Consider the following 23,111-nt stretch of genomic DNA (forward strand, 5'->3'; position numbering starts at 1 on the left):
CTGGACGATACAGTCCTAGCAGCACGGGGCACGCTGCAGTAGTGGTGATTTGTAGGGATCCAGCCTTTTGAATAAAATGATTTAATAGCAAAGAGAAAGATAAAAATGTTTATTTGCTGGGACCTACTCCAAACTAGAACTATTGGAATTTCTGAAATTCAGACTGACACCAAAATTTCTTCACAAGATTCCAGGTGATTTTATGTGCTTCTAGGGATGAAGGTTGCTCGTATAAGTAGAAAGAAGGTAAAAGAGGAAAAGGAGAGACAGGCAGCAAAATAACCTTCGAAAAGTAAGCACTAATCACGATTACCAATTTCTCTTTAAAACATCAGCTTTTCCATTTAAACTTATTTCATAGTGCCCTCTATTGGTCAGGAAGGGTATTCTTAGAACTAACAAGTCATCAGCTTTCTTAATTAGTTGAAAGAGAATATACAAATCTAGAAACAATCAATTAGCGAAGCTTCTTTATTTCTATATCTTCTCATAATTTAAGTATACAACGTGTTGGCAAATATTGTGTAGGCAAAGGTGGTTTTCAAGTTAATCTTAACAGTTAGGAAAAATTAAAACGTGTCACTTGGTTTACCAAGGTTTCTCAACCATGACACTACTGACATTTTGAAACAAATGATTTTTGGTGGCAGGCAGCGAACCCCGCATGCAGTTATATAATATTCAGTAGTAACTTTTTTTAAGACACAGAAGGCTACTGTGTCAATATAAATGAGGAGTACTGTATGTCATTGTCCGTTAGTACTTTCATTACATGACCATAAGCCTGTCCTGCTGTAGGACGCTTGGCAGCACCCCTGGCCTCTGCCCAATATATGCCAGTAGCATCTCCCACCCTCCAAAGTTGTGCCAACCAAAATTATCTTCTAAACATTATCAAATGTCCCCCAGCCCCTGAAGGGAGGGGCAGTGTTGCCTTTAGCTGCAAATCAATGATGTATCCAAGAAGGATGCTTCTGGGGACGTAAAAATGCACAGAATGTGAACTATCCAACGTGGTTTTGATTTGCGCTTCCCTGATGCTGAGCATCTTTTCCTGTGCCTGTTGGCTGTTTGTACGTCTTCCTTGGAAAATGTCTATTCACATCCTGTGCTCATTTTTTAATGGGGTCGTTTGTATTTTTGTTGTTGAGTTGTATGAGTTCTTTATACATCTTGGATGTTAAGCCCTAATCAGAAATAAACCAAAACTTGATAATTTAAAAATATTTTTTAATCAGTGAAAGATGACCCACTCAGTAATTAAACCTAAAAATCTTTCATTTTCGTATACCGGGTTAATAAAGAATACCCTATAAAAAAGAACAACCGTAGTGAAGATTTATTTTTAAATAAATTATAATGGAATTTGTTCATGGAAACGAGTGTGTACATGAATGTCCTAATGTTTTTAATTTAAGCATCTTGTGATATATAAACCTATGCAGTACAACAGTTTAATTGACATTTGTTGGTTACTTTATTTAATTTTTCACTGTAAAGACAAGATCCAAATCAAAACCTCTAAACTTATACTTTTCCACTTGGAAGAATCAAAAAATAGGCTATAATTCTAAAGTAAGTTCAATAAAGCAAATATTACTCTTATGAGCACTACTGAAACAAGGTAAAACACAAATATCTGATTTTATACCTAAATTGAAGTGTTGCCAGTGAAGTCAATTACAGATGTTTACTCTGAAATATGCTACTGTGAAGGCTGGAGACTCAAATACCGATAATTTTTATTCAAAATTAAATGTATGGCTACCCAGAAAATAGGTTGAACTGGAACCTGAAGACCATTTTATAATATTCATTCACAACAATTTTTTAAAGACAGGCTATTGTTTAAATACAAACCAGGAGTTTTAAAATCATCTCTAGTGTTTTCAACTGTTGCAGCGCCATAAACCAAAGACTCAAATACTTTCAAATGATCAGATATTATTTAGGGAACAAGTCTCGTGTGTTGTGTACATACAATTATAGTAAAAAAACGTCTATAAACAAGATGTAGCCCCTCTATTTTCACGGACAGCACACTGCATTACAGTAAACCGAGTTTATATTCCACCATCAAGTGTGGTTCTCCCATTAGTTCACTTTGTGACGGGTCTGAAAACAAACAGAAACAAACATATTAAAGGTTCTCAAAAAAAGATAAATTCATTGATTCCAGTCATATGAAAATCTAGACGAGGCAAAACTAATCTAACGAAAGAAAACAGACTGACTGCAAAGGAAAATTTCTCACTTCTAGATGACTCTAGAACAATCTCTAATTAAGAGATAAGGCAATCTCAATCTAAATTGCAAAACCATTTTATCTGTAGTGTTTTGTGCTCTATTTCATACACAAATGCAAACATAAATCAGAATTCTAGAGTAAAAAAACCTTAACAATCTTCACTCTTGTTTTAACAGTTCAGACAAAAACTTGAACTGTTATAATACACCTAAAAGAGCTTTTTAAATTAATACTAACAGTAAGCTCCCTAAAGACAAAGCCTTTTACCTTTTTTGCCACCCACTCCTCAACACCGGAATAGAAACAGAATAAAAATCCAATAACTGAAATAATGATTACCCAGAGTAACTGATCCAGTTGGGTGTTCGCTCACTGCACCCTCTAAGAGACTGGAGATCACTGTGTCGCATCAGTTCAGCAATCTATGCTCTCAACACGTGTCACACAGCAAAGTAGCCTTATCAACAATTGATACTGCTACAATTATTAATAAACTGCTACGTATGTAACATTCAAAATCTAAACTTAAAAAAACACTTCTGCATATGAGTAGAAAGAACAGGCAAAGACGTCTGCTGCAGCACTGTTTCGAGTTAATGAGTGAGAAAAATGCAAACATCTGCCAATAAATGTATTGATATATCACATATACTGTAAGATACATTCAGCATGATACCAATTTTGTTAAAAAAATAAACAAACACTAAGCAATGCTCAACATTTCCTGACTGTACATGTTTGTACGAAGACACACAGTGCAAAGCCTGGGAGGACGGCCAGGAACCAGGCAAGGAGGGACGGAAATGGTCTGGGGGTAATCACGGAGGACCTGAGGTTCAGCTTAATGTTTTCCATTTTTAAACAAAGACAATATTCACCTAGAGAACAACGATTTCTTTTAAATTCTAGTACAGTATGTACTTACTAAATCAATCACTTGCCCCAAAGACGTAAGCAAGACTCCGGCCTGTGTTTCCAGGCCAGCTGGCTGTGCTGCGAGCTCGCTGTACTTGGGGCAGGACCGGGCCTCTGCTCAGCCCCTTACTCATCAAAGTGAGGGCTGGGGGGATGGAAGGGCCCCCTCAGCAGTAAGGGAGAGTCCAGTTTTGACTTTACTATTGCCCTCCTCACATGCCCTTCCCTTGCTTGTAAAATGTGCAGATTTTTCTCGGCCAAGCACTCTAGACGTGAGCGCAAAACCCTCATCACCTCCAAAACTCCACAACACATAATCTGGAGAAATACAGAATTTCATCACGGTTTAATAGTCCTCATGCAGACTTCAGGCTAACGAACGCCTCCCTCAGACTTCAAACTCCTCCAGATCCAAGGTGGTGAGGACAGTGCTGAGCAGGTGCTTCCAACACTTCCTGTGGGCCAAGCGCTTTATGAGGCCCTGGGGGCAGAGGCGCTGGCAGGACCGAGGCCCAGCTCTCACGAGGTGTGTGTGTAACTTGGGGAGACAACTAAGAAGCAAGAAAAATACCTGATATGTGGTGTGCAAGAACTAAGGTGAGGTGACAGTGACTGGGGACCACTGCAGACTGGGTAGTGAAGGAAGGCCTCTCCGAAGGAGTGACATTGAAGCTGGAGTCTGAACAGCGAGGCAGAAAATACCCTAAGCTAAGGCAGGCCCCAAGGTGAAGCCATGAACTGCCCATACGTTATGCCATCGCAGTTCCCATGGTGGGGCCGAGAGATTACCCCAAGTGCCGTGTAATGGTCTCATCCTGACAACACTCACCTCAGCAGGGGGTCTTTCTCACTCATTTCTACCTTACAGCGATGCAAGGAATGAATACAAAAAGATTTTCACAGGACAGTGACCTTTTTAAACATGAAATCGTATCACGTCACTGCTAAAACCATTCAGTGGCTTTCCATTGCATTTGAATAAACTTCTGCAAAGCTCTGGCGCCTAGCTCTTCAAGCTCTTCTTTTCCTGAAAACACTCCAGCCACATGGACCTCCTGCACACGCTTGCGTGTGTGTGTCTGCGTGCACGCATGCATGCCTGTAGGTGTTGGGAGACAATTCCCCATGGGTCTCCCACGATTCTGCAAATCTTCGAAACAGATGCACTGCCTGCCTTGTTCTGGACTCTTTCCAAGGCCATTTCTCAAGTGAACAGCCTCGGGCACTTGCACATGGATCACTGTGTCTGCAGGCTATTGGGTTGCAATCCTTGCCCCACCTCACCAGTAAATACTTTTTGGTAACGAAAAAAATAAAAAAATAAAAAAATAATAAAGTGAACAGCCTCAGAAGACCCATCGTGTCTCCAGTGGCTGAACTGCCTCTTATACAGACTCGGGTGCCCTGACCCCGGGTGGGGTTCTCCTTCCTGTAACGGAAGACACGGAATATGCAGGCGTCCCCAGACACTCTTCTTGCTGCCTGTGGGAACTGCGGCTCAGGGAAACGTGAGAAGCTGACACTCTGGTGAGTGCTACACCTGTAATAAACTGTCCCTTGTCCCCAGGAGTCTTGTCTTCTGCTAGCGCCCACGAAACCATGGCAGGCTAACTCGTTAGCTTGTAGACAGCGTAAGATCTGAAACGCTTCAGAGTTCTTCTGCTGTTCTCAGGTAGGAGACCCTGAGAGATTCTTCCCTCTGCTTTTAAATCAAGTAACTCATAGACGAGTATCTTTTAGAAATCAACTTATTCCCAGAGGTGCCTGCCTCTCCTACCCAACAACAAACTATATCCCTATGCTTTTCATTCCTAGAATTTATTACAATTTATCATTACGTTTGTGTTTTACCTGTTTAACATTTACCTCCCCCTTTAGAAAGCACAGATGTTTGTTTTTTCACTGCCTAGCCCAGAGCCTGACACCTAATAAATATCTGACTGACTAAATGCTCAATAAGTCCCCTTCCCTTTCTTTACACAGAATCACAGAGGCTGATTTTTAAATGAATGCATTTTTATAACTAATTAAAAGAATACACAAACTTGAATTATCACCTTACTAATTTTAAATGAGGTCTAAGTTGAAGGCCAAAACTTAAGAATTCCAGGTTTTCCTGCTTTAAAAAGCTCCCTCAGTGAAGATTCTAAGAGGAGGCTCACTAGACTTCTGTTGTGTCCACAGCATTTCCTTACCGGACATCGGCAGCCAAGCAAAACTAATATAATTTAATCCTGTTGGGTTTTGTGTTTCTCCTGAGCTGCTGAGGCATAATGAACAGAGGCAATACTGGACAGAATTATATTTGTTTATCTTCCTCAGAACCAGAAAAAACAGAGGATGCTATTATTATTAATAGAGGATGTGTGTATTGTTCTTACTTAAAACTCATGTATCGCGTACATAATACAATTATTCAGGGAATTTCATTACAGATTACAGTCTTCTTTCCTACTTACCATCTACAGAAGCACAAAAATTAGTGGTGGGGGGCTATTTTTTAAAGAAAACTTTAATCTTACTTATTAGAAAACTTTCATCTAACTTTTATCTTAAAAATTAGTCATATCCCACAAACGTTCTGAATACTGAATTAACAATCACTGTTTAAGCTACCCTAAGAATACTGTGTTAGACTCTCATTAGACTTTATCCTCAGGATAAGAACTGAATGACTACCATTAACTGACATGACTATAACCTCACAACTCCATAAATAATTTCCCCTTTTAAAACCAGTTAACTAACAGTTACTACCATTGATTGTATCTCAGTGCAGTGAATGACACACGTGAATCCAAGAGCAGTCAGATCCATGAGCGCAAGGGTTTTGTTCGCTGCTTCTTTGTATGTTACTGAGGTTCCAGAGAATGACACTTACCATTAAGAATATCTTCAAATCCAATAGTCTCATCATTACCCCTCAAAATATCCAGTGAAAGGTTTGAGCTTGGAAGAAATGGAAGACGCTGAACCTTTGGGAAAAGTACAAGAGGGCAAGATTAGAAAAAACTGAGGGGGGCGGGTGTAAAAGTATAACCTAATTCTATGTTCTTCATTCTTTATTTGGAAAATGAACAAAACTAAATAAAATATGTTTCACCAGGCAGGAGAAACAGTTTATATTTCAGACCCAAACCAAGTTTTTAAAAATTCCTTAAAACTTGACTCAAATATGTAAAGACACTGAAATTGTACTTTTATTAACACTTAATAATCCTAGCAGGTTTGCACTATTTAGGGGCCTTGCTTCTGTCCAGGAAAACCACAGCATATACCACCTGATGAAACCAAAATCCCAGAGCCTACCACCATGTCTAGTTCCTAATAAACGTGGGATGATGAAATTCCGGGTGAAATTCCAACTCAGTGAGATCATTATCCTACTTAGTAAACAGATTATTTTGTATGTTGTTTTGTATCTCTCATAGTACAAAGGTAAATTATGACCCTTTCAAATGTAATGATAACCAGAAATGAAGATCAAACTCATTCGTAGAACCTGTAAAAAATACCAAAACCAAACCAAACCTTAAAACAATAACGCAATACTATTTTGAGCCAGTGTCATCTACTTTTTTCAAGTACTAGACACACACATATGTTGCAGATTGGTGCCTGAGTATAGTGGTGACGGCATGGCTGTGGGGTCAGTGACCTGGATTCAAGTTCTGATTCTACCACTTACCAGTCCTATGCTTCTGCTTAAGTTCCCCGATGTGGCTCACCTGTTTCCTCCTGAGAACCGGGTACCACCACTTCCCTCTCAAATTTGCAGTACAATGTGGTGGGAAGTATGTATATAGCATAGTCATTGGCGCACAGTCGGTACTCAATAAATTTTAATGTAGCCAACCCAAATTTTCAATTTTCCTATTCTTTGTTAGTTGTCTGGCAGTTATAATTTGACTCAATACAGACAATTTTGGATATTGCCAAAAGAATACCAGAAGAGTAACAGGTGGTCAGTGACTAACGATACTAGTATTTTGAACTAATCATAACTTCAGCATCTAAGGGGGCAGTTAAGATTTCCTCCCCCCAAGAAAATGTATGCAGACTAAAAATATTTTCAATTACTAATGGCCTATAAAGATAGTTAAATCTTTGTATAAGTGCTCTAGGATGTAAAAGTGCTCTAGGTTGTCAAAACTGGGTGAGGGGGGAGAAAAGTAAGTGGGAAGGATATAGGAGGACGAGGATGAAACAGAAATGGAGTCTGTACGTTGAACCAGACAGTGAGGGGATGGTAGATCCAGTTTGACCAGAGAGAGTTCTGAGAAAGCATCAAAAGCAGGGATGAGCAGGCAGTGGTCACAAATCCTGATGAGCAAGAACTGCAGTAGTATAGGGATCGGGGGAAAAGGCCAGGATTCTGGGAAAAGATTTTGGGATTGAAAGTTTAGGCCCAGAATATCAGCAGTATGTAGCTGGAATCTGAGTAGGATGGTAAAAATAGAAGCCAACAGTTTTGTACAAACACACGCATTTCATTTAATCTCCAGAATAACGCTAATAACCCTCCACTGTTCTTACTGCTAACTCCATTTCACGTTAAAATCAAACAAATGATCAGAGGCTCAGAAAGGACTCTAATTTATTGAAGACTAGGAGATGGTAGAGCCAAGATTCACACCCAAGTTATTCTGACATAAAGCCACGCATGTTCTTTTTAGAGCTTTCTCCTTGGAAAAAAGTTCTAAAACAGCTTCCAGAATGACTTAGTAGTGCCATTAATACCATTTATTGAAAGACACAGTTTGGGCCAGGTGAGAAAGGAAGTTGCGGTAGTAGGAACACGTGCACAAGCCAGAAGCTGAGAGAACAGGTGAGTCAGGACCCTGAGATCAGTCAAGGAGGCGATGGAGCACGGAGGACAGCAAGAAGGCAGTTAGTTCATGAGCAGAGCACCATGAGGACGCGGCTTTATTGTGAGGGCAAAGTGAGGGGAGTGCGCTGATCAAACCTGTGTTTTACAGACAATTTTGGCTGGAGTGTGTACAGTGCACTGGGTGCAGCGGGGTGGGCGTTGCCGTAACCCAGATGAAGCATGAGAGGTCAGAGCCAATGTAGTTGCAGTGATAAGAAGAAGAGGTAACTGACTGGATATTTGGGGGGCGGGGTGGGCAGGGTGAGATGAGGTGCTGGGTGAGATACCCAATGCCAATGCTCCCATTTCTGCATTGGGAAGAACCCGAGTCATACACGAGGAGGACTACGTGAGAAAGTTATTCTGGACTCGGACATGTGAAGTTTGAAGCACCTGTGAGACGTCCAACTGGAGAAGCCTATAGGTTTACTTGGGAATTAAAACTTGAGTGTCACCAATACATCAATGGTAACTAAAGTCAGAGGAATAGGTAGGAAGTAACAGGATGAGGAGAGGACCAGAGACAGGCACTAACGAAACTGGTATTTCAGGGAACCTGAGCGCGAGGTTTCAGAGAGGAGGGGACATCAGGAAAGTGCAATGTCCTAAAAGCCACGGGAAGAAGGCAGGTGGTGCCATCAGTGTTACACACCACAGGGAGACCAAGCAAAATAAGGAAGGGAGAACGTCCACACTTTTCAGGAGTGGTTTTACCTGTGTGATGGGAGCCAGAAAACTGGATTGAGTAAATAGGAGGTAAAGGAGTGTATGCAGCAAATGTAGGCAACTTTTTTAAAAGCTCAACTTGCAAAAGCATTAAAGCTTAGTGAGAGAGAAGTTACTATAAAGGGATTTGGGATTGACACAATTTATGCTGCTTTAAAAACAGGTTTGAGAATGTATAAATGCTGAGTCCCAGCAAGTGGAGCGGGAGGTAGAAGACATCAGCTACAGAAAGGATCCTTGAACAGGAAAGTCCCGGAAGTAGTGTGATGTGACAGATTTCAGAGCACAGGTGGACGGACGGTTCTCACACACTTGGAAGGACATTTCTAAGATCCTACCCCTGAGCAACAGGTATACTCAGCTATAAACAAACTGCTTACTAGATATTGCCATTTGGATGGTCCCAGAGGCGTCTCTTAATTCAGTGGAACCCTCCAAAAGGACAGACACGAAAGCAGATGCATGTAAGTTCTCAGACACTGAGCTCATCACTTGAAGTTTTCCATGTAATGGCATCTGTTTTTATCTATAAAGGAAGAATCAAGGTCATACCCTGAAAAGGGGGGAAGTAGCACAGGTGATAGGGGAGAAGGCAAGGTCAGGTTTGTGTTGCGGTTACTAAAACAGAAGAAGTCGCTACCACCCATAGCAACACACACATGGGATGTGTATGTAACTGACATCCATGCACTCACCTGCTGCACCGCCTTGAATTCCATTTGCAACTTGAGTGGAGCAAACAGACCCTGGATGTTTCTCAGTGTGGAAAAATTCATTTTATCTTGGTTGAGCTGGAACTACAAAAGACAACAATGTAACTTTAAATGGTACATTCACATTCCGCATTCAAAACAGTTAGCCTCGATACATATGGAATACTTAGACAAAGAATTTTAATATCCACAACTGAAATAAAAACTAAGTACTTTCACTAATTTCTTCAATTAATTTTTGGATATATATGTCTGTATTTTATCCAGCATGCTGGTATGCTTCACCAGTGTAAAATTACTATCTAAAATTTGGAATTACAAAACTAATAAGTTAAGGAATGTTTTCACATTGCAAAGGGTATATTCATTCACAAAGTATAGTCACACCTCAGTGCCTTTGATGAGAATTACTGCCAAACTGGTAGAGGAAAGAAAATATATAAATAATCTGAGACCCAGAAACAGGTATATACAGTGACAAAAATTACTAGTGAATTTCTAAGTTCGAAAAAATATATTTCAAAGGATTTCATAAAGAAAGAATCAAACCCATTATACCATCCTGTTAATTAAAATGTTTCAACTCTACTTTTGGGGGTAATTGATTCCAGGGGGAAAAAAAATCCCTAAACTCTGAACAAGGTCTGTCCAATTTGTATTGCGTACTAAATAAGCAATTTTTTTCTAAAATAGTAGTTTAAGCACTGATATCACTTACAAAAACTTTTATCACAATTTAATGTATTTCAGGCAAAATGAATCAACTTGACTCAGATTCTAAAACAGTTTCCCAAGATAGCTATTAGGATAGTGTTTATGGTATGCAAACACATTTCTTAAAACTCTGAGCTAAAGTAATTATAACAAGGTAAAGTGACCTGTTGTTATTTTTTATTATACTATACTCTCTTGATAAGATTTTTTTAAGTCATCAAAAAAAAGTAACTTTGATCCAAAATCTATTGAGAGATTAGTGCCCACCTGGGACATGACCTGGGGGCCACACACATAAAGTCTGAAGAAAGATATCTAGCAATATGGTTTTTAATTACTTTAGCTTGACAGCAAAATTCTGACAGATGGTCTGAATTTTGGTCCATATTCAGGGAAAATGGGCAATATTTTATTGCGAGTATATGACTTGAAGTTCTAATTGAAAGGTTTCCTTTAACTACTGAATTATCCTCATTGTAACTAAATATAACCATATGTAGAAAAATTCAATTTTATAAACTTTGATGACGATACCCACTTTGCAATGTGATGGCAAACTGCAAATACCAATCAACATACACTTAGTTATTAGCAACCACATGCAAAATTAGAATTAGGCTGAGTGGGGATATACAACAAAAGAGGAGCCTACCCTGGAGGTAGACTACATATACAATCCAGTAGGGCAGACATCACACGCAGGTCAGAGCTACTCTACCCTTGGCACCACTGACATCTTGGGCCAGATCATTCTTTGCTGTGTTGTGTGGGGACCATCCTGTGCTCTGTATGATGTTGAGCAGCATGCCTGGCCTCCACCCAACAGACCCTTCTCCCTGACACCACTTATGACAACCACACTGCCAAATGTCTCCTGGGGCAAAAGAAGTGCTAGTTGTATATATGATGATGATGGCCACCTTCCTTCACCATTATCCCAGCAGTTCCCAATTGCCAAGCATATGCCAACGGGTGGGCAATTACTAACTCAGTTTTACAGATGAGGAAACTAAGACTTAAAGAGAGATTAAGCCACTTGCCCAAGTTTACTTAACTAATGAGTATGGCACCAAGAATCGAAATCTATATAGTTCCATTACATAATTCATGCTAAAGGACTTACAATGGATAAGTGCCACAGAATTTTACGTGAGAGACCTCCATGAGCTGGTTAAGTGACCAAGACAACATAGCAGCAATAGACGTAAGCTGAGTCTCAAAAGATCTACGACATTTTTAGACTCTTCAACATTTTGGTCAGTCTCACTCAGATTTGTCAAAGTTTCTCTTACAATTATTGCTCAGAACTGAACCAATATTCCAAATCTAATGGCCAGATTAACACTTAGGAAAGTGAGGGTATAATCTCCCTTGATTTGAGCCCTATCTTATTATTAATCAAGTCCAAGATTGCATTAACTGTTCTGGTCAGTGTCTAACACAATCTGCTGGCTTATCCTGACCATATAGTCAGTTAAAATCAAGTTTTATGTAACAAGTCAAGTTTACTCCATCTACATGTGTATAATTCATTTTTCAAACCCAAATGCATTTTTCGAACCTGTTTTTTAAAAAACTTTTGGCCTAGTCTTTTGGTCTATTTTGTCATCTGTGATCTAGTTCACTTACTCACCAAAATGAGGCCTCCTTCTTAGCTTTTTCCTCCATAAACATAATGTACATGCTTTTTATAGTTAACCTCATCTTTGAAAAACACCTACCCTTCCTAAGTCAACTTCAGAGCATGAAACCAGAATGCTCTTAAAGCAACTAGGAGTCCTTTTATTTTCTCATCTAATTTGAATTTCAATTTTATCATTACATCATTTCTTATAGAAAGCTCTTTTCCCTTACTAGAGAGGAGGCAAAAAAGAAACAGGTCAGCTTTCTGTTAACTGGGTAACACTGCACCACCTTCCCCACATAATAAGATACCGCTTTGTTCTTGCTCCAAACATACATTTAAAACCCTTTGCGTTGCCTACAGAACATGTGTCCGGGCTACATGCTCTTTAGAGCAACCGTTCCCCATCTATTATCTATTTAAGCTGGTAGATCCTAGTCTAAAACTGTTCAAATGTCCCTCCTCTATGAAGCCTTCCACAATCCGTAAGCACAGGTGTTGCTCCATCCTTGGTCCTCTGTAACAGCTCATGAAGCCCCCATCCACCGCTTGTCCTCCCGTTACATTTGCAGCCCCTTAAGAATGGGGATCATATCATATTCATTTGTGTCCCTACTGTGCCTAGCAAATGGATATGTCCCTCAGTAACGTGGAGATGCAGGGCTTGAGAAAGAGGTCAAGGCGAGAGATACAGACTTGGAGGTCAACAGCAAAAACGGCAGGGGAAAAACAAAGAAAACAGGATCATGAGAAAATATGAGCGGAACGCGAAGTGGACCGACACTTACAAATATCCATAAAAAAGACAGAGAAGAACGTGTGGAAAGGGAACTTCAGTGAAGCAGCATAAGGATAATTCAAAGCCTACTCTAGAAGGATATTAAAAATAAGGCCTCAGATTCTTCTGGTCAAATGCTCAACACCAGACTGGTCTTAATAAATGAAACCCCAAGAGTATAACTGAAAGTACTTTTCTACTAGAAGACAAAAATAAAGATTCTGGTAACATACTTACATTTTTTTCTGATAATTCAAGAGGATGACTGGGCAAGAGTTCATTTTTCACACAAGAAAAACTGAAAATAAACATTTAAAAGGGAGATTATACATCACTCTATTTAAAGCTCAAAATCACGTCTACCAAGGGTGTAACTTATGGGATGGCATGAGGGAGTTTTTGGGTAATGATGAAACTTCTATATCCTGATTGTGGTGGTGGTGACAGGAAATGTATTAAAGTTCATACAACTACCCACCAACAGGCGAAAAAAGTCAAATTTACTGTATGCTAATTGTTTTAAAATGCATCTATTATACTGGTAGTTAAGACTTCAATTCACTAGGGAGGAAAGAAATTTAATAAAGTATGTCTATTACTATTACTCTGATGACATGCTTTTGTATTATATCAAAGATTTAAGCCTCTTCTGCTCAGGTCTAATGCATATTCAGTATTTAATGTATCTTTAATATACCCATATTGAACAGTAAGTTTGACGTTTACTGAATACCTACTACGTACAAAGATGATACATAGCTAAAACCAGGCCACTGGTCTTTCCTACTCCAGTTATGTAAAGACAGCTATCTTCTTGTCCAAAGCGGGATTTGAGAGCTGAAAGAAACCTTGGAAATCATGCAACGATAGTTTAGTGAATATTGTCTTTGTACATAAGTGGAATTTGAAAATGGTGCTGCTCATGGCACTCTTACAGTCTAACCAAGAAGAAAAAGGAGCATTTCATGGTGGGGGGGAGTCATCAGGGCTTGGTTACTGACTAGCTTATGAATTTGATTATACTATAAATCAAATTGTATCTCCAATTCCAAAGGCTATATAGTGCATCTTTCACTATAAAATGGAGAGACAATAATGAGGCACTATGTTCCCGGACACCATTAAATGACATTCTATTACAGCAAGACCTAAATACCTTACAATTAGATATAATTGTATCTAATTATACAATTATATAATTGTATATGATTGGGGGGAGTATTATATACATTGTATATAATTGGTGGGAGTATTATCCTTATTTGATTAAGCAGAAAAGCAGCCTGCCAAGAAAAAGAACTACCATGTTTCCCCGAAAATAAGACCTAGCCAGACCATCAGCACTAATGCGTCTTTTGAAGCAAAAATTAATATAAGACTCAGTCTTATATTATTTAAGGCCTGGTATTTATATTATATTATTTTATTTTTTTATATTATATATTATATTATACTATACTATACTATTATAAGACCGGGTCTTATATTAATTTTTGCTCCAAAAGACAAAATGGAGCTTGATGGTCCGACTAGGTCTCATTTTCAGGGAAACAAGGTAGTACCAGAAACTGACACCTAAACACAGAGAAACTTAAAGGAAACCAAGGGAAGGAGTATAACTGTGTGCTGAAGGTAGAAAAGAAAGATCATAGTGGCTAACATTTCCTGAGTGCTTACTAACGTCAGGTACTGTTCTAAGTATTTTTCATGTATTAACTCATTTATTTCTCAAAATAAGATATATATTATTAATAGCCCTATTTCACAGATTAGGACACTGAGATATACAGCGATTAAGTAACTTGCCCAAAGGCATACATGTAGTAAATAGCAAAGTCACGATCAAAACCCAAGCAGCCCAACTCCAGAGTCCATGCTCTTAAGTGCTGTGTTCAAGCACTCCCTAAAGAAGTGAATGACTTCAACAGTTAATAAGATAAGGAGACAAAAGGCTCTCCAAGTTATCAGCAGCAAAGTAAAGAATCCTACCAAATCATGCTACTGGGTACCACTTCCTAGGAGAATGCCCTATCCTGAGAACCTACTATGATAAGATGCTTTCTCCACAATCGAAAACGTGTTAAGCTTCCGCCCCGGCTCCTAGCCCAGTCTAAGGTATATTACTTGCTAACTCCCAAATTAAATATATATTTATGGCCTAGGAAAATATTTAAAGAATACAATGAAAAATCATTCCCAGAAACATTTTATTATAATGAAATCAAAGGCATAACTCTCCCATATACCCTTTTCGAAGAAGATCGTGACTTTCAAAAGGTCCACTTGCTGAAAGTTCAGTAACAGGAATACTGTCCTTTAGCTGAGATCCAAGTCCTCTGGCATTCTACAACACAAATAAAGAATGCTATTATGTACAGAAAAATTCAAAATACCCCACAGGGAACATCTATGTACAAAATGTGGTTTAAGACTAGAAAGAAAAGGTCTCTGCCCTCGAAGAGCCCAGGCTAGACAATCACAATGAGCTGTAGCATTATGCTAGGGGGACGCACATGGTACAGTGAATAATACCAAATCTGGGTATTGCAAGGACTCCCCAGTTTTCTATGAATGTTGTCAGATTGAAAGACATTCCAGGAAAAAAAGAACATGGGTAAAGGTATAAAAATATAAATGATCAAGTGAGTGTGGCAGAAGTAAAGGCTGGCAAAATGAAAAGGCTTAAACATGCAAAGAAATTCAGGTTTTATTTCTGAAATAGAGTCTCCGAAGGGCTATGGCATGATCAGATTTACTTTCGTTGGAAAGATACTTCCCTTAGGTTGGAATTAGCACAAAACGACAAAGTTGAGGACAGAATCTTGGGGAATACCATTCCTTCGGGACAAGGAAGAAGTACAAGGAAAAGGGATTAAGGACAGACAGAACAGCTAGAAGAGAGTGGTCACAATAGCTCAGAAAAAAAGGGAATTTCAGAAAGCGATTTCTATAAGCGAGTACTACCTATGAAAAATAAATACATCTAATCTGGATGTGTCAAACAAAAAGAAATGGAAAGAAAGACTCAGTGCATTGGTACTGATGAATGGTCACCTTATGCATTTATACTATAAAGCATTTAATCACCAAATATTTTAAGCCTCTACTATGTGGCAGGTACTCTGCCAGATGCCAAAGATACACGTCTACCTTCCAGGGCTTAGTCTGATGAAGACAGATTAAACAAGCAAATAAAATGTAATAAAGTCACAAGAGGTAAAACACAAGAGGCTGACTTTCAATCATTTGTGGCTCAAGAAATGAGGCCGGCCTCATTTCTGCAATTTTGCAGAAAAAGGAAAACACTACAGGTACTTTGGTATCGGTCTTAGTGTTCCAGGAGAAACTATTCTGAGAAACCGGCTTTTCTTGTTGATTTCTTAATTCATCTGTATATTTTATTTGGTTGGGTACTTTTTTCAGAGTTTCTTCAATCTCCCGCCCTAGTGCAGGCTCTCAGACGTGGGTAAGTTACACAGCACTCTAATGGGTCTTGCTGCCTCTACACTCTTCCATTTTCCAACTCCGCATATCAAGGTTTTCCTGAAACACAAAATCTCCCCCACCAAAGATGTAACAAAACTTTTCCCTGATTCATCTGTGTCCTGTGTTAAGAAAAAAGTCCAAGGTCCTTAGCCTGCAAGTCAAGAACCTGCACGACAGGTTTCAATTCCCCCACAGAGAAACATGGCCAATGAGGAGAGAGACCTGGAAGCTGGGGTGGACCGGCGCTAACCTACTGTGCGACCGTGACCACGGCATACAAGCTCTCTGGCCTGTTTGCTCATCTTTCCAGGTACCTCCCCCAATGGATATCCTGTTACTTTCCTGCCAAACAGTCTTCAGCACCCCCGTTGCTTTCCTGTAAAGAGATGGAAGGAAAGTTCTTCCATGCAGAAAGAAACGGGGGATTCTGAGCTGAGTTCCTCCGTAATCATCCGCCCGACTTCCTTCTGTAAAATATCGGGAGCAGTACGTGGGGTTCCTGACAAAGCAGCAGAGGCAAACAAATCCATTAGAAGCTAACCATCACTGGTTACACTGGAGTGCTGCTAAAACCTCCTGACACTGATCAGCGGCATTTGCCCCCGCGCAGAGGCCGGGGCGACGGGGAATCAGGAGCGTTTCCCAAACATCACCGCTTTGAAGTTGAAAAGAGCGCCAGACAAAGCGGCGGCGGCGGCAGGCGGAGCTGCACTCACAGCACCGACGAACGGGGAGTCGCCACGCCTGGTGTTTCCCCTCCCGCACCTGGCACACCAGATTCCCCAGATCGTCTGCCACGCGCATCTGCGCGACAAGCAGCGACCCGCAGGGGCGGTTTGCTCTCCGCCAGCCGCGAGGGTCGGGCCGAGTGCGGGGCGCGGGGGCTCCGGGCTCCCCAAGGCCCTGCCCCCGGGGACCCCGCAGGCGGCGGCCCTTCCCAGCGGTGCTTTCCGGCGCCGCGCCCACCAGGCGGAGGGGGCCGGGGTCCGCCGGGGGCCTCGGGGCGGGAGGACGGGGAAGAGGGGCCGGAGCGCTGGTCGCGGGGCCCGGCCCAGGCCGCAGCCGCTATTCCCCAAGCCCGTGACTCGGCAGATCCCGGCGCCCGGGGCCGGCTCGTCCTCCCCGCAGCCGCCGCCCGACACGGGCTGGGAGGCGGCGGCCCGGGCCTGTCGGGACACGGTTCCGAGCACGCCGGGACGGGGGTCGCCCAGGGCTTCACTCACCATCTTCAACTCGCTCCGCGAACAGCCTCTCAGCCCAGTTACCGTCAGTCGGCCCAGCCGCTCACTTCCGTTTCCGGTGTTGCTCCCCCATATCCGCCGGAAGTGCGTCCGTCCGGGCGGGAAGGAAGGAAGAAGGGCGCGGGGCCCCGGGAGGGAGCCGCGCGGGACCGGGGCTCCCACGCCCGCAGTCCCGAGGGGCCGGGGGCCAAGGGCGCAGTAAGGGCGTGGGCCGGGCGGAGGGCGGGCAGGGACGGGCTGTGCCCGCGGGGAGCGGAGACGCGGCCTCAGCTCTAGGAATAAACACGTGCGCTGCGTCCCACGGCAGGCGGGCCGCAGCGGGCGCGGTGTTCCGGGGGCTTTGCCTGCAGCCGTCCCACTCCCCGGGCACAAGGGGAGCGCAGGGCCTCTGCCAGTGTGATCTTGTTTTTCTAGATCAGACATCGGAGGTCTGCTCTGCCCAGGATGCCGTCCTGAGGCTGAGAAAACAGGACACGAACCTGGCTCGTGTGGCCCCCGGGCCAGAGGAGCGGAGGACATGGGGGTGGGGAGGGTGGCAGCCACTTAAATGCGGTCACTGCCGACACACTCGGCCCTCACTGCGGAGCAGCGCGGGTCTAAGTGCTGCACGTGAACCCTCCTTGAACCCTTTCAGTCACGAGGCAGCGAGGACTGTGACCTCAGTTTTACAAGTGGGGAAAGCGAGGCATGAAAGAGGTTCACGACGTAGCCCACGACCTGTCAATCCATGGCCATGGCCCTGCCCTGTTGGCCTTCCGAATACGATGTGTTAGGTGAACGCGGGCTGTCACGTAAGGAAGGGGTCCTCGGGCTGGTAGCCGCAGAGTGGGCGAGCCGGGTGGGGGGGATGTGAAGAGTGTTCCTGGCAGGTTTGCTTGTGCAGACACGAGTGGGAAGGAAGGCCTGTGTGGCTGCAGTGTGGCGAGTACGTGGGCGGAGGCTGCGAGCAGGAGCGCATAGGTCTGTCGTGGAGGCCCTCCGCCCCAGACTAAGGAGGAGGGTTCCTCTTTCAAAAGCCATTGAAAGATGTTAAGGAGGCGGGTGACGAGGTCTCAATATGTCACGTATGTCGCTGCCGTGGTCACACAGCCTTGAAGTTCGGGGATCATCCAGGTGTGAAGTGTCCTGCTCTGCTGTCCTTATGTGTCTCCTTCTGGCCCTTCAGAATAGCCATGTTCACCCTGAGATTTCAGCTCGCGTGTTTCGTTGGCATCTTTTTCCGTTCACTCAGCTCTATCTGGAGAATTTTTAAAACTGAAATTTTACAACTCTTTCTTTTTTTCATCATGTTAATGTTTGTGGATGTCTCACACTCCAGTCATTAAATGTTTGTTGGGCATTTGCTCGGTGCTAGAATCTGGAGCTACAGACAAGAAAAAGGCGTTTCCTTGTCCTCGACGTGCTTGTTTTCCCAGGGGAATAAAGTCAACAGACATTTAAAATACCATGTAGTAAATACTTGGTAGAGAAAGAAGCTGGGCCAGGAAGTGGTTGGGAACAGGAGGGAAATGGCATTTGAGGAAGAGGAAAGGTGGAAAGGCAGAGATTTGCAAAAGAGCATGTTGCCATCTGAACGATGAAAACTGTTTCCATGTGGCTATAGTTCTGGGTGAGCAGGGGAGGGAGATGAGATGGAGGGATTCATTAGGGCCAAAATGCAGGGCCGTTGTGTGGTGTGCTGAGGTTTGGGACTTTTCTTGTAGGAAACAGGAGACGATAGAGGACTTTTCACAAATTGTTGACCTTCAAAAAAAAAAATTCTGGTGGCAGCATGAGGGATACCCCGGGATTTAGGAGAAACTGGGAGCCAGGATACCATTTACAGTGTTGCCATAGCCCAAGCCAGAGACGATAAAGGTCTAAAGTGAAGTAGCGCAGCATATTGGAAAGACTTTGAGAAGCCGTGAAAAGTAGGGATGAATGTGAAAAGTACTAGATTTCAGAACAAGGGGAGCTTGCCATAGAAACAAAAAGTAATGGTCAGAGAGGCAGAAGGAAAAGTGCTCTCAGAATCCAAAGGGGATGAAAGTGATGGGACGTTGGAAAGTAGTTCAAAAGGAAGGTTAGAAAGTTTTAAAGTAGCTTTAAAGAGATCATGAAGTCTTGAAAATAGGTCTTTGGTGACTAATGTGAAGGCAATTTTAATAGTGTAGCAAAGAAAAATCACCTTATTTTGAGCAGTACACACAACCATATTTATGTGTTTTTTAAAAGGGTTGTTACAGTATTAACTAATACAAGACAGTGTTGTGTATTCTAAAGTAATTTTTAAAATTAGATTTGATACTAGAATAGTTTAATATATTTGCTTAAGCTTTATGCTGTATAATTCGGAGACTAGACTAATATTAATAATAGTCACCTGCTATGTGTCAGGCCCTGCCCTTTGATGTTTACGTCCACTGCCGCAGTTAACCCTCAGTCAGGTACTCAGGTATCCACAGTTTATATTATGTAAACAGTCTTGTTACATGCACTGTAGGAGAACAAGTGCCCTGTTTTTACTTTACTTTTTGGGGTCTTCCTTGACTCTTAAGCCTCTGGCACAAATGTCTGTTGAATGCATGTGATTGCACACAGAAGAAGCGCCCATCTAGCGTGCAGGCTGCTAATGAAACCTGGGTGACAAGCAGGTGAATAACCACAGCCAAGCAGTGGCTGAGTTTGGTCATTAGGAGATGTAAAAAGCATGCTGAGTCGAAAACTTCCCGTGGCTGTGGTTGAATCCTCATCCCCTGGAAGGTGGAGTAAGGGTGGTGTAAAGCAGCTGCGTGCGCTTGGAAGAAGAGGTAGTTGAGTGATGTTAGGAACCAAGCCGTAATTCTGTGTTTCTCCGAAAAGAAGCCCCAGCATGATTTTAAACGATGCGCGTAATATAAAATAAGCCCTAATGCGTCTTTTGGAGCAAAAATTAATATAATACCCGGTCTTATTTTAGGGGAAATACAGGAGGGCTTATTTTATATTATGAGCATCCTGAAAAATCATTCTAGGGCTTATTTTCCAGTTAGGTCTTATTTTCGGGGAAACAGTAGTGGTGAGCAAGACAGTGTGCTGACGTTTTGTTACCCTGAGTCAGGGAAAGTGGGAGAGAGTAGACCACTGGGCAAGCTTTGGAGGAAGGGGCATTATTTATGAGAGCTAGGTTTCAGTCAGGGCTAAGATGTGGAAAGAAAACTAGCAAAGTAAAAATTACTGGGAGGTCTCGTGGGGCAGAGATGTCAAGGTCCCCATTTTTGTGCCCCGAAGCAACCTATACACACTTTACCATGACCTCTAACAGTCGATTGCGTGGACCTATTTCCACATCTCTGTTTCTTCTCTCCCACAAGCTCCTGCAGTCGGGCTGTCGTGCACATTATTCTCTCTACATCTGACACATAGAAAGCACCCCATACGTGTTCATGGAATAAACAAATGTGGGAGACCATGGATGAAGGAATAGTTGTGTCTAAGAGGCAAGACTGACTAAGATGCTTGGGAATTAGGCTGGAGGTAGAATATGGACGATCCAAGATAACTTAGGTGGAGAACTTTCCAGAAGCACTCTCCTAGGCCTGGATCCCAACCCTAAGGCTCAGTTTATAAGCCAAGGCCCTAATTCCTTGTCTGTTTCCAATGATCCCCTTTTCCCCATGGCTAGACTCTACAAAAACTGGCATCCCACCAGAATCCACAATTCCGACATCCACTAAGCACAGATACTGTGTGTGTGTGTGTGTGTGTGTGAGAGAGAGAGAGAGAGAGAGAGAGATGCAGTAACTTTCCCTTCCCCCTGCCAGCTACAAATTTTGGCCAGGCCTGCTTAGTCTTTTTTATCCTCCGGGTCTGAGGACAGTTCTCAGCCAAGTGATTCTTTTGGGCTTTGAAAGCAAAAGGAGAGGTTTGGGAGAGGGACAGTGGCGAAAGTTAATGTGATACTTTTCCCTCAGAGTTTAGGGTTGGAGAAGCATGAGAGCCCCGCTGTCTGAGAGAGATGGGAGGGAAAAATAATGAGTGTGAAAAGTTTGTAAGACATATTCCCTCCAAAGTACCTAATAATTAGAATGTTCTATGGCAGTATAAGCTTCAGAAATCATGCTCACCTACAAGGCTGGGGAAGGGATTTCATGTGAGGGGGTGGCACAAGTCTCAACCAGTAAGAAAGTGACTGTGTTTCAGAGGACCTGGAAAGAATATAAATTATAAATAATACATTCAACTCTTCTCTAAACGATCTAAATTCTTGTAATGCTGGGAAAGGGTCAGTGTGCTCAATTCCAGATAAATCATATTTGCATATCTTTCTCTGCAAGGCCCTTGGTAAGTGTTAAGGGATGGAGGGGTACTTTGTATCAAGTCTATTTGACAGAGCCTTTCCTTAACCCTAAGAGATGAGTGTTTCATATTTCTTCTGAAATTCTTTGCTGTCTATGATTTCACATGGAGCTGCTTTTAAAAGAGTGTCCTCTGATTATGAAAAGCTGGGTTTTGAGAGTAAGGACTAGTGGACCGTTTTTTTTTGATCAGGTGTTTTTACTATTTTACATCTGCATTGTATCAGACACAGCAGGGGGGAAGGGGTTAGCATTCAGTTCCCATGTTTTCATTGCCCTATTTCAGGTCTGTGTTTTTTAAAAAGTGGTTTATCTTTTCAGCATAGAGAGTCTTTAAACCATTTGCCTGTGGAAGATAAGTTTGCAGATTACATGCAATGAATTTTAAATCGTAATCCTGTTTCTTTTACCATAGCCTTCTCCCTTCATACCAGCGACCATGTTGGAGCAGAAAGTCATTTCAACATTAGCTAAAGAAAAACTTAATTCAAAGGGCCTACCCACCAAACACATTGTTCAGTTCTATACAGAGCCCAGTATAATACATGTGTATACCTGCTGTTTTCACATGCTAGTGTCAGTATTCCCTCCAGTGGCGTGAGTAGTGGGAGGGGAAGTATTTATATTTTTGAAAATTCAAAAAGTTATTCCCTAAAGACGAAGATTTGAGGAGAGAAAATGTGCCCATATTCAAAGCACACTTGGTTACCTCAAAAGCAGTTTACATGAATTTTAGTCAGAATCAGAAAGCTGTTTAAGAATCTAAAAGCTGAAGAAGACCACCTTAGGACTTCTGATTATACAATTGCTCAATTAATATTTTTGTTTTTCCTTCTAGAAGCAATGCATTCTCATTTTAGGAAATTAGAAAACACCGAAAGGCAAAAAGAAGGGAATACAGAGCAGAGATCACCACTGCAAATGTGTCAGCTCACAGACATTCTTTTATATAACAATACATTTACCCTTTTTAAAAAACACGTTGACCTCGTTTTCTAAATGAGCTGGGAAGTTTTCTCTTGGCTTTTTTCATGACCGTGATGTTATTTAATAAAAGGTGGTATTCTGAAGCCTTAGGAAACATCCTTGACTTCTTCAAGAATGGTGAGTTACACGTAGGCTATTTACTCAACATTTTTCATTCTGTCAGCATGGTTAGACGCCAAATGGCTGTTCTGAATAATTTTCAAAGGTATGTTTTTTTGATACTTTGCCAGGGAAGTCATAACTCTTACAATGCTCCACAACCCTAACCGTACAATTGGATTTATGGACAGATACTATGTTCCATGTTTTGTTGTTTTCTCACTGTTTTAGTATCTGGGATTGATGCCAAAGGCTATTCAGCCTCGTTCCATTTATTAGAGTGTACAACTAAATTTATACACAAGAGTTCAGAGCGGGGAAAAAGATGTTGGTTGTTTATCATTCTAGTTAGGTGTCTGTACATCAGTGAGAAAGAAGAGTGTGTGAAATCAGC

At 41.9% G+C, this 23,111-nt stretch overlaps 1 protein-coding gene across 1 annotated transcript; it reads right to left on the reverse strand.

The window, feature by feature from the left end:
* Positions 1-456: 456 nt before the first annotated feature.
* On the reverse strand, positions 457-17,515 carry POMP (proteasome maturation protein). Its single transcript, XM_081046629.1, has 6 exons — positions 17,298-17,515; positions 14,835-14,932; positions 12,826-12,886; positions 9,455-9,556; positions 6,045-6,138; positions 457-2,115 (listed from the first exon to the last, which is right to left on the reverse strand). Exons 1-6 carry the CDS (start codon positions 17,298-17,300, stop codon positions 2,048-2,050), a joined length of 426 nt encoding a protein of 141 aa, XP_080902755.1. The 5' UTR covers positions 17,301-17,515; the 3' UTR covers positions 457-2,047.
* Positions 17,516-23,111: the final 5,596 nt, after the last annotated feature.

Source organism: Rhinolophus hipposideros (assembly GCF_964194185.1).
Source record: "Rhinolophus hipposideros genome assembly, chromosome: 4".
Lineage (NCBI taxonomy): Eukaryota > Metazoa > Chordata > Mammalia > Chiroptera > Rhinolophidae > Rhinolophus > Rhinolophus hipposideros.

Bases quoted from the DNA above. Each gene is read 5' to 3' on its own strand.
- POMP (XM_081046629.1), bottom strand. The intron at 9,557-12,825 runs GTAAGTATGTTA...TGTCTTTTGTAG, and splicing joins TTGAATTATCAGAAAAAAAT to TTCCAGCTCAACCAAGATAA. The intron at 6,139-9,454 runs GTGAGTGCATGG...CTTTTCCCAAAG, and splicing joins AATTCAAGGCGGTGCAGCAG to GTTCAGCGTCTTCCATTTCT.